General features: G+C 41.1%; 1 protein-coding gene across 1 annotated transcript in view; it reads left to right on the top strand.

Annotated features, from left to right (window-relative positions):
* ccm2l (CCM2 like scaffold protein) overlaps positions 1 to 12,215 on the top strand; it is a 30,388-nt gene that overhangs the window by 15,348 nt on the left and 2,825 nt on the right. Inside the window, exons 7-9 of the mRNA XM_036591449.1 lie at positions 1,946 to 2,009; positions 3,759 to 3,918; positions 7,573 to 7,711. Coding sequence (XP_036447342.1) covers positions 1,946 to 2,009; positions 3,759 to 3,918; positions 7,573 to 7,711 — 363 coding nt within the window. The remainder of the gene's footprint in view (positions 1 to 1,945; positions 2,010 to 3,758; positions 3,919 to 7,572; positions 7,712 to 12,215) is intronic.

Below are 12,215 nucleotides of genomic sequence, written 5' to 3'. Positions count from 1 at the left end.
TGATTGGTTAATTCTACTGTCAATTTTGTTAGCCGTTAATCTGACACATTAGCCCACCATTTCAATACCGGTTTTAACAAGGCTTCGTCCACTTAACCCGATCAGTTGCCCTCAGTGGAATCACCATCACCATCCCAAGGGCTACTGCATCACTTTATTAGCTCAGGTGAAGGGTGTTAGATGAGCCCTCAGAGGGGCGAAGGATGGAGAGAACACCAGTGTCGACTTCATCAGAACTTGCCTAGAATTCATTGTAAACTACTTTAAAATGCTTAACATTTAAAAATATCATAACATTCGATGTGCTGGCCATGATAGCAGTAGGGTCGTGGCCCACTGCTGGCGGTCCACTGGCGTTCTGCTCAGTGTTTTTTTGGTTAGACAAAATTCCACTTATCGTCGCTCATTTTCCACTCACAGTCCAATTTATTCATTTTTCCCTCCCTCCTTTCTTTAGTTATACTTAATAAATTAGATTAGTAAACGATTTTAATCCAGCTCAGTGTTTTTCTTTAAAATCATTTTACGTTAGACCTAGTCATTTTTTTTTTTCTCTCAGTTGTTTGTAATATTTGTCTTAGTTTGTTTTTTCAAAATAAAAGTCTCTGAGCATTTAAAATCTGTTTGAGGAGATTAAAAACTAGCTACGCTAAAGCTTCTTTAAAAAAAGGTCTTGTTTGAAAGGCTAGCCGATTAGCTCACTGAGGCTAACCTGTTGAGAGTGAGTGCATTCCTCGCTGTCCTCTCCTCCACTTCTGCCCTGAGTGGCCATCTGCACACCCGAGTGGTGAGTCGAAGTGGGTAAGGCCTTGAGTTCAGCTCCTGTGGTCTTAACCAATAGAGAGGCTTGCTTAGCTGTATCTACCTAGATACCACAGAGAAAAAAATCCTGATTGAACAACTTTCTGTTGGCTGTTTCAAGAATTTAATCCTTTGGTTCCGATCAAAACTTAACAGCCAAATAAGAGTAGTACTACAGTGCTTGCAGAGGTTCAATACCAGTACAGTGATTAAGTTAAACTTTTTTTTTTGTTATTGTTAGACCTTCTCTAGAGTGTTACCTATTGTTAAAATACACAACATTGTTGTGATAAACTAATAAGTTAATCTGACTGGCCAATCAGAGCTGGCGGATTGGAATCAGCAGATTTTTGTTCCAAATATTTTATTATTTTAATTTCCACCTCTTAGTTTTGATGTAATGCTTTGATTCCTTGTTGTTCTGATTTCTTGTTGTTTAAAAAGGCAACTAATATTTTGTTTACGCCTTTAGCAATAAGCCACTCAGTGCAGGCTCTACACATGCAGGCAGTGTTGTAGACCATTCTGTTTTCAAGGCTCGCTAAAACATTACCCAGCTTTTATATAGCGATGTTCTAAAGAAGGTGAACTTCTTATTCACTTTACTGCTGGATGTGCTTCCAGGAAATGTTGGCGTGACCTAAAGGCCAGATGAGCCAGGTTGATAGCTCAGTTAGGCTTGCTAGGTTAGCTTTTACTCATTGTTAGCTTTAGCTAACACTTAGGTATGTTCCTTCGAATCAAACTGAGGAAGAGAGAAATCAGCCTCGTGATTGGTGAGGATGCTACATACATTATGAGATCAAGCATCTTACAGTAGCTTCAATCATGCTTTAGCTGTTCACATTTTAGAACCATGACTATTAATTTAATTTATTATTTATTTGATGTTTTTAGTATCTAAATGGGATCAAGTTCCATTCTGTTGATCACACCACGATCTGAGCCCCCCGCCACCTCTACGCTGTCTCAACACTTTTTTCTATAATTAGGCCCACAAGAGTGGCTTCATTATTTATCATTGTATCATGTGCTCACAAGCATATAATCAGTTGAGGCTCAGGAGAAGGAAGGAAATGATCACGTAATGTTTAATGTGCAGATTTTCCATCTTCCTGATCGCTCGTCTCTTTGTGTTTCCAAGGTGACAGCTGCCTGACAGACATGACGTACGGATATGATACAGACTTCAGCTGCTGCAGCTCATAGTGAGTGACAGGCATATCCAGACCATGCTCCACTGACTTGTATGTGTGTGTTTGTACTTTTACTCAGTTTGTTGCTGCCAAGCATTAGAAAACAAAGAATATCTATCAGGAAGACGTAGTGCTGGTACTCAAAGTGAATTTTTCCACCATCATAATTTGCAAAAACCTAAAGTTAAACCAAGTTTCCTTTCAGTTACACTAACGTTCAAATGTTTGGAATCAGTCTTTTCAATAATAAAAACAGTATGCCAGCAGAAAAATGTATGAAATGATAAAAATATCATCACTTTCCAAAGAAAAACGTGTTTTCCCAAAATGATAACTTTACAACGGTAACTTTTAATGTAAGTTAAGGCAAAGAGATTTTATTCCAAGTGATTTTGAAATATTTCTATTGGTTCTTTCATCATAAAGCATTCACACAATGTAAATAGCAGCTGCCAGGTTTAAATGATATATAGATAGAATGATATTAAATGATTAAATTAAAGGTAGGAAGGTAGGTAGATGTGTAGGTAGGTAGGTGGGTAGGTAGGAAGGTAGGTGGGTAGGTAGGTAGGTGGGTAGGAAGGTAGGTAGGTAAGTAGGTAGGTAGGTAGGTAGGTAGGTAGGTGTGTAGGAAGGTAGGTGGGTAGGTAGGTAGGTGGCTAGGTTGGAAGGTAGGTAGGTAGGTGGGTACGTAGGTAGGTAGGTATTTGGGAAGGAAGGTAGGTGGGTAGGAAGGTAGGTAGGTAGGTGGGTAGGAAGGTAGGTGGGTAGGTAGGTAGGTAGGTGGGAAGGAAGGTAGGTAGGTGGGAAGGAAGGTAGGTGGGTAGGAAGGTAGGTAGGTGTGTAGGTAGGTAGGTAGGTAGGTGGGTAGGAAGGTAGGTGGGTAGGTAGGTAGGTAGGTGGGAAGGAAGGTAGGTGGGTAGGTAGGTAGGTAGGTGGGTAGGAAGGTAGGTAGGTAGGTAGGTAGGTAGGTGGGTAGGTAGGTGGCAAGGAAGGTAGGTGGGTAGGTAGGTAGGTAGGTGGGTAGGAAGGTAGGTAGGTAGGTGGGTAGGTAGGTAGGTGAGTAGGTAGGTAGGTGGGTAGGAAGGTAGGTGAGTAGGTAGGTAGGTGGGTAGGAAGGTAGGTGAGTAGGTAGGTAGGTGGGTAGGTAGGTGGCAAGGTAGGTAGGTGGGTAGGTAGGTCGGTAGGTAGGTGGGTAGGTGGGTAGGTAGGTAGGTAGGTAGGTGGGTAGGTAGGTCGGTAGGTAGGTGGGTAGGTAGGTGGGTATGAAGGTAGGTAGGTAGGTAGGTAGGAACGTGGGTGGGAAGGTAGGTAGGTGGGTAGGTAGGTAGGTGGGTAGGTAGGTAGGTAGGTAGGTTAGCGTAAATTTGCATAAAGTAGTTTTGCTCATTTTGAGGGGAGATGTAAGGGGAAGCCATCACCCTCCTTTAAAAAAGACAAAAATCACACCCACCTGTACTTCCACTCGGTTGTTTGAACTCACCATCCCACTTGACCTTTTTTACAGTTCGTCCACTGTTTATACTTCAATACTTTATACTTCGGTCAAGCACTGTTTAGCTGCAGTAATGGTTAATAGAAAAACACCTAGGACAATAGTGTTGTACCTACCCACAATGGAATGGACAAACATGTTGGCGTTTGTTTATGCATGCAGGCTATCCTCAGATTTCTAATGGCACCCTTGTGTATAGGTCAGAGTCTGATAAGATCCCTTGATAATGTTTCAGCTTTGCTTGCATGTGTTTCTTTTTTCCATAGCGATGGCTCTCAGGACACCTTCGAGCCCTACTACAGTGAGAACTACAGCGACAACTCCTCTCTCTCCTATCAGGACTCCCATCGCAGCCTGGCGTCCATACACAGCGACTCAGAGCCCAGTAACGCCAGCCTGCAGCTCATGCAGGAGTATATGATTACGGTGAGATGAACACACACATACACACAAAGACACTTTTGTTTAAATGCTCATACTCTCCATTTGTTTTATCTTTATTATTTTTGTCCAATTTTATGTGCCAAAATCATCAGCATGGCTATTTTGTAACCTCTATTTATCCTTTAGAATTAAACAGGCTGTTTTTGTTACTATGGCTTTAAGACTGATAGTAAATGAGCTCAGTTCTGATTGGCTGCCCTGTATTGTGCCTCATTTAAAAAGCAATCCAGGCTGGTAGTATAGATGGAGCAAGTTAAAGTCAGTGGGAACAGTAAATCAGAACATGACACACTGCTGATTGAAACACCTCACCCTTTTAGTACTGGTTTTAACATGTCCTTGTCCACTTGGCCTCATCACGGCCCCTCTGGGAGTTTCCCCAATACCGTCTTAAGGGCCTTGCCATTACTTTATTAGTTTGAGTGAAGTGTGTTAGATGAGCGAGGCGAGGGATTAAGTGAAGTGTTGATTTGACAGCAGAATTTGCCCAGAAATCATTGCGAACTGACACATTTTTCAATTCAAACCCAGAAATAATGGCAAACAAAGCTGTTTATATGCCATCACAGTAAACTTTTATTGACCAGGGTATATTTTGGTTTTTCCATCTGAATTTACATGACCAAATCACAAGGCAAATTATTCAGTAACTGCATGAAATAACTGTTTTTATTTTATTTATTTATTTATTTATTTTTTGTAAAAGTTCCCCTCAAACAGAACAGAACACGTGTTTTCTGATCATACACATAATGCTATATGCTTACAATTTACTGCTGAAAGCCAGAAATCTTAGACGCTCTTTGTATTTGTTTATAAAAAAAATTTACAGAGCAGATCACTGAAGAGACGCCATCTGTTTACAGTTTATAGCCCAGATTTGTGGAAAAATGGGTCGACTTTCAGTAGAAAAAAAATTGAGTTCAGCTTCTTTTATTATAAGGGTTTAAAATTACATCAACCATCTATCTGACTGGAAAGAAGACAGTTACAGCTCTCATACGACCCCCACCTTTTGAATGTAGCTTATGAAATATGAAAGTTATGAAGAATATGATGAAGTGCATTTTGGAACCATCGGTGGTCTCAAGGAGTTGAAAAAGGTTAAAATGTTTGATATTTCAAAACCATAACATTTCTGTTTGCTGGGCTTTAGATTGCAAACTACTCCATCTATTATAAATAACTACTGATACAACTTAGCATGCTGAAGGCTACATGGCTAACAACACCAACAAAAATGTAGCTTTAACTAGACAGAGCAAATTTTTTGTACATTATGTTCAAACATTTCAAAATTGGTTTGCATTGACAAGTTTGCATGACTGACCGATTAGCCAGTTAGCCTCAGTGAATGGCCCCTTGTGTAAAATAGGTGTGCCCTGGGATCAGGGAGGGTTTTTTGAGCTAGCTGAGCATTTTGCTCACTGATAAGTGGTGGCAGAAGGATGTGAAACACAATATTATTGGTTGCATAAAATATGGTATTTTTTCTGCCTGCATGGCAGGTTCTAGCAACATAGCAAAAATCAGAGTCACTACATTTTCATTAAAGATGATGAGAAAACAAGAATTTTATCTTTTACAAAGTGAATTATGCCAAATATGAAAATAACAATGTAAAAAAGACACATTTTGAGTTCAAGTTGACTCAAATCCTGAATTCAGATGTCCTAATCATTTGGAAGGCTGCAATAATACACAATATGGTCAAAAGTATGTGAACACTCATTGCTAACAGGTGTATAAAATCAAGCATATAGCAATGCAATTTCCATAGACCAACAATGGAAGTAGAAAGGGTCAAACCGAAGAGCTCTAGGACTTTAAACGTGGCACTGTCATAGAATGCCATCTTTGCCACAAGTCAATTGGTGAAATTTCTGCCCTGCTAGATCTGCCCCCGTCAACTGTAAGTGCTATTATTGTTAAAAGGAAATGTCTAGAAGCAACAACAGCTCAGCCAGGAAGCGGTAGACCACGCAAACTCACACAGCGGGGTTGCCGAGTGCTGAAGTTTGTAGCACATAAAAATTGCTTATCCTCTGTTGAGTCACTCACTACAGAGTTTCAAACTGCATCATGAAGCAACATCACCACAAGAACTGTGCATCTGGAGCTTCATGAAATGGGTTTCCATGGCACACGAGCCCAAGATCTCTATGCACAATGCCGAGCGTTGGCTAGAGTGGAGCTGTGGAAACGTTCTCTGCAGTGATGAATCACACTTCACTATCTGGCAGTTTGACAGGCGAATCCAGGTTTGGGGAACACTACAAATTCCCACAGAGACACTGCAAAATATTATGGAAAGCTTCCCCAGAAGACTGGAGGCCGTTATAGCTGCCAGTTCTTATTAATGTCCATGATTTTGGAATAGGATGTCCAACAAGCTCATATAGGTGTGATGGTGAGGTGTCCACATACTTTTGGCAATATAGTGTGTATTTTCTTTTGTTTTTCAACAGCTGGAAACAGCACAAAGTTTAATACTATGTAAATGTGTTCATGGTAGTGACATCACAGCTATGATCAATTCAAAATAAGCTGTTTTTGCAACTTATACGGAAACTAAGCACTTTTTGGACGGGGGAGTGGAGTGTATATAGTACATCAAACTTCAGTCTTCCTTTAAATGTGTCCTTTAATACTTTCCTTTTCGGGCCAAATTTATTGTATCATCCCAATGTGTTTAACTATTTGAGGCTTGAGAGGTTCTGTAAACCATGTTTCCACACAATTTTGGCTTTAAAGCCACTCTGTAGTGCTTTGTATACACCGATTAGGCCTAACATTATGACCACCTCCTTGTTTCTATGCTCATTGTCCATTTTATCAGCTCCACTTACTATATAGGTGCACTTTGTAGTTCTACAGTTACAGACTGTAGTCCATCTGTTTCTCTGCATACTTTGTTAGCCCCCTTTTACCCTGTTCTTCAGTGGTCAGGACCCCCATGGACCCTCACAGAGCAGGTACTATTTGGGTGGTGGGTCATTCTCAGCACTGCAGTAACACTGACATGGTGGTGGTGTGTTAATGTGTGTTGTGCTGGTATGAGTGGATCAGACACAGCAGTGCTGCTGGAGTTTTTAAACACAGTGTCCACTCACTGTCCACTCTATTAGACACTCCTACCTTGTCGGTCCACCTTGTAGATGTAAAGCTCATCTGTTGCTGCACAGTTTGTGTTGGTCATCCTCTAGTCCTTCATCAGTGGTCACAGGACGCTGTTGGCCGGATATTTTTGGTTGGTGGACTAGTCTCAGTCCAGCAGTGACACTGAGGTGTTTAAAAACTCCAGCAGCACTGCTGTGTCTGATCCACTCAGACCAGTGCAACACACACTAACACACCACCACCACGTCAGTGTTACTGCACTGCTGAGAATGATCCTCCACCCAAATGCTCTGTGAGGGTCTATGGGGGTCCTGACCACTGAAGAACAGGGTAAAAGGGGGCTAACAAAGTATGCAGAGAAACAGATGGACTACAGTCTGTAACTGTAGAACTACAAAGTGCACCTATATAGTAAGTGCAGCTGATAAAATGGACAATGAACATAGAAACAAGGAGATGGTCATAATGTTATGTCTGATCTGTGTATTTGTTTGGTGTGGTCCTGTTTGTGCTCAGTTGCGGAGTAAGCTGACCCCTCAGGAGATCCAGCAGTTCGCTCTCTTGCTGAGGGAGTACCGCGTGGGCGCTCCCATACATCAGTTCTGCTCAGACCTGCTCCAGCTCTATGGAGACTCACGCAAGTTCCTGCTGCTAGGTGAGTGCAAAATCTGTGGTGAATATTCATAAAGTTAGCAGCCCTGAGTCACTGCAGACCTCTCACTTTAATCTGCCTCCTCTTCATCTCTAAACCTCGCAGCATTCCTCCGTCCTTTTCCGTCAGATCTGCCTCACGTTCGGTGAACTCACGTCTATATGTGTGAACATTCGTTTTGAATATTCATGAGCTGTCATACTCGACATCCTGTCCAGGGTTGGGAGTAACGTGCACTTAGCTTGTACTGATTAGATCCCATGCGATCGATGAATATTTATGAGCACCTGCCTGGTTCTTCTGTAGATGTGTCATCGTGTGAAATTCTTCTTCTTTCTGCAGTCTTATGGATTGTTTACACAGCCAGAAATAGAGATGATTCTACCTAATAAGAGACACAAGCGGCTGCTTAGGGACCTGCGGCCACCAGGGTGCTGTCTAATAACTTTACGGCAACTTTTTATTGCTGGAAGTTGCCTGTGTGTTGTCTAAAATGCTTAAGTCTGACTCCCTATAGCCTCTCCTTCAGTGTCCAGTTAGAGACTGTTGCCCATCTGTTGTCGTCTGTTTAATAGCCACCCTCTACCCTCTTCATCATTGGTCAGTTTCTGACTACAGGATTCCTACTGATCTGACTTTGAGTGGTCTGTCTGTAACATCCTGTCTTGCCTTGTCCTTGTCTTTGTCTGTTTTTCCCTTTTGTTTACCTTCCCTCATGTCTCTGGACATGTGCTTCTGTTTTTGTGTTGCTTTTCCTGTTCCTTCCTTGTTCCGCCCCTTTGCCATGCCCCTCACCTGTGTCTGTTGCCTCACCCTGTAATTGTTCCCAGGTGTTTCTTGTTTATCTCCCCCTCTTTACACCCCTTGTGTTTCTCCAGTTCTTTGTTTGCTGTTGATTGTTATAATGCATTTGCTGATTCTAATTTTGTGTGTTTAATCGTAGCATTTTAGAGTCTGTTTTGTTCTGTTTTAGCATACATTGTGAGGTAGTTCCTTTAGTTTCTTTGTTGGTTTTTGTCTAGTTTTTTCTTTTGTTTCTGGGTTTTCCTTACTGCCTTCAACATGGACATCAATAAATCTAGAATTGGTAAGCCCTATGCGCTCACTACGCCCATTTGAGTAGGGCTCTGCAAATTACACAAGGGCCCCACCTCCCCCTTGTGTCAAGAATGAGAGAATGAAGTAGAACTATGATTCTGGTCACAAAAAATAAATAAATAAAACATTGCAGAAACATACAATTATTTTTTACATTTGATGACTGCCAAGGGGCAACTGTGTTTACACAATGCAGCTCAGAAAAGAGAACCGCATGATGTGTTCATATGCACATACACAAAAATTAAACTGAAACTTGCGCTTTGCAGCAGAAACCTCTGTGGAGACCAGTCCAGTCCAGACAGTATATGGGTGTGATTGCACACTCCTCATAGGCCCACATCATTTTAAAACAGGACAATGATTATTTAGTCCCCATGTGTCAAACACAAGGCCCGCAGGCCGAATCAGGCCCACAAAATTCTTTTAATTTTCTATTATTATTAGCTCGTTTCTCTCTGAGAGAGCTAATAGCAGGTTCTACAGTGATCTGTCTGTGTGTTTGTGCTGTATTTCTGGGTTGTGGGATGTTAGAGCTGGTTTCTTTCACTCTGGCTAGTGATGGCAGGTTCCTCTGAGAGTTCTGATGTGTGAATCATCACCGTTTTTAACCCTTTGTTTACAATACGAAGGCTAAAAGCAGAGATGTGATATAACAGTAGCGAGTGGGGTTTGGGTGATTTTGGAGCTGGATTGCTGGCTGATGGACGGTCACAGGTGGATGAAATCACTCTGGATGGTGAGGTCAGAGTCTGGTGAGTGATCTGATCTGTGAATCATGTCACTACAGTCCCCAGCATGCAGTGCAACATAATGTGTGCTCCGATGCCCAACATCAGTCTATGGGCCAGTGGTTACACAAAAAGAAAAGATGCCTGGTTTCTAGTTCAAGCAAATAGGCAGTTTAAAAAAAAACTACCAAAACAATTTATTTTTGTTTAGAATTATTTTTGAATGAACATTTAGTGCCTATTTTGCTGTTGCAGTTTTGACTTATTTTGAATAAACAATAGCCTGTTTGGGTCGTGGCAAAATATAAAGTAAAAATTAAATAAAAACACAGCTGGCCCACAGATTTGCTGAGATTTTTATATATATTTTTAATATAATGAGTTTGACACTGCTGATCTAGTCTCTCAGTCAGGGTTTAGTTACAGTTCTGGACTAATACAAAATGGAAAGCAATGGATTGACACTGACTATTGATTAAATACTGAATCTAAAATGATGATTAGACAGGCATACTGGACAATATGGATGCACATGTCTCAGTAAATAATGACCATCAAGTATTCAGCCAAGCCAAAGCCTAAAGGGAAATCTGGGGGAGCCACTTTAAAAGGACATGATGCAGCCAATAAAATTAATAATAGTATTATGTATAATATTTCAGGTGCTACGCTTAGGTTTGTGAGTAGAGGAGTAAATGTTGATTGATAAATATTGTTTGTATCTCATTCTATTCTGGATAGATCTACGTATTCTTAGAGCGACAGATGGAGCCAACTGGTTTAAAGGAGGGAGGATTGTGGTGGGAGCACTGGGGTGTCAGGTGTGCCTGTGTGGTAATTGCGAATGGTTTACGTGGCTCACGGGTCGGGTACGAGAGCCCGTTAGATTTTTTTCTTAGGGCCCCATGGAGGTCAGGACTGGCTCTGAATAGATCTTGCGTCCTGCTACTTTGTCTCCTTTGTCTCCCACCACATTTACACCATCATTTATTAACCCTCGTTGCCATATAAGGGCTAAATCAGAGAGCTAATAGCAGGTTCTACAGTGATCTGGCTGTGTGTTTGTGCTGTATTTCTGGGTTGTGGGATGTTAGAGCTGGTTTCTTTCACTCTGCCTAGTGATGGTAGGTCCCTCTGAGTGTTCTGATGTGTGAATCATCACCGTTTTTAACCCTTTGTTTACAATACGAAGGCTAAAAGCAGAGATGTGATATAACAGTAGCGAGTAGGGTTTTGGGTGATTTTGGAGCTGGATTGCTGGCTGATGGACGGTCACAGGTGGATGAAATCACTCTGGATGGTGAGGTCAGAGTCTGGTGAGTGATCTGATTTGTGAATCATGTCGCTGTTTTAACCCTTTGCTGAAATATGAAGGCCAAAAAACAGAGCGATAACATGAGAATTTTGGGTGTTTTTCCGAGCTGAATTACTCACAGATGCTGCCGTCACAGATGCTGACATCACAGCTCGATGACGTCACACTAGCTAGTAAGGGCCGGGCCTGCTGACTGGTCTGATATGTGTATCATGTCTGTAGATTAAACCGTTATGAAGTTATGAAGGCTAGAAGTCAACTACATTTTTGCCCGCAAACTGCAGGCTTTGGTTTCTAAGGGCTAATAACCAGTCTACAGTGACTCTGACCATTCACAAACATTCATAAACACAAACTGCGCATGGAAAAAGATCTGCAGTCTCTAATTTTACACCAAGAAAGTAAATCTTTAAGCTAGATTTTTCTACCGCAGTGGTCGGCGAGTGTATAATTCTCTTAGATTTCAAAAAGATTTTCACAGCTCATTTATGTATTTCACTTATACTTTAGTTTGATTTAGTTTATTTATTTATTTGTTTATTTAAAATCATTGGTCTATAAAAAGGAAAGAAAGGTCATTCTCTACTTCTCTGCTTAACATCGTTTGTCCCTGTTTACTCTGCATACCCAATGAAAAGATTCATAAAAAAAAAAAGATTTTCACGGATCTGCATAAGACCTTTAGGCATTTGTGTTGTTCTCTAGTACGAGGCATTCAGACTATACTGAAACTGCCAAGAGTGTGCAGTACAGTGACACAGTTATATAACACGCTGACAGCACTGCCTCTACCTCTGTCTGCTCACATCGCCATCAAACGTAACCCAGAACCAAGCGGATGTGTCAGCACTCTTTCTGCTGGCGGATCTGTGCAGTTGCCTGTGAAATGAGGCAGAGCGGCAGGGCTTTCGAGCCGTAAGTAGGAAAGTGGAGCAATGAATATAAAGCACTGTGCAGAAGTCAGAGACCACCATGTTTAATATCCAGTCAAAACAGACATTGAGTAAAAAAGTTTCATTTTTCAGCATCAGAAAAAAAACAACAGAAAACATATTTAGCATATAATTAAATAAAAGCCTACAATAAATATAATATAAATCTTTTCAGTACTTAGTGTGTCCACCTTTTGCCTTTATTACAGCTTCCATTCTTTTCAGGAGACTTGCTTTCAAGTTTCATACCAAGACACTAATTTAAAGCCTATTTCAAAGTTTTTGAAATTCAACAATTGCGCTAACATGCTCTTTCCTCAGGTGAGGTCGATTCACTGGGACACATGCATTATGGGTCTTTTTCTCCAGAGTTCGAACAAGCTGATTGTTTTCTTTTAGAACATTAGTGAATTTGACCAAACGCACTTTCC

This window comes from Colossoma macropomum, unplaced genomic scaffold (assembly GCF_904425465.1).
Source record: "Colossoma macropomum unplaced genomic scaffold, Colossoma_macropomum, whole genome shotgun sequence".
In the NCBI taxonomy this organism is placed as follows: domain Eukaryota; kingdom Metazoa; phylum Chordata; class Actinopteri; order Characiformes; family Serrasalmidae; genus Colossoma; species Colossoma macropomum.
This window is presented reverse-complemented; position numbering and strand designations above follow the sequence as displayed.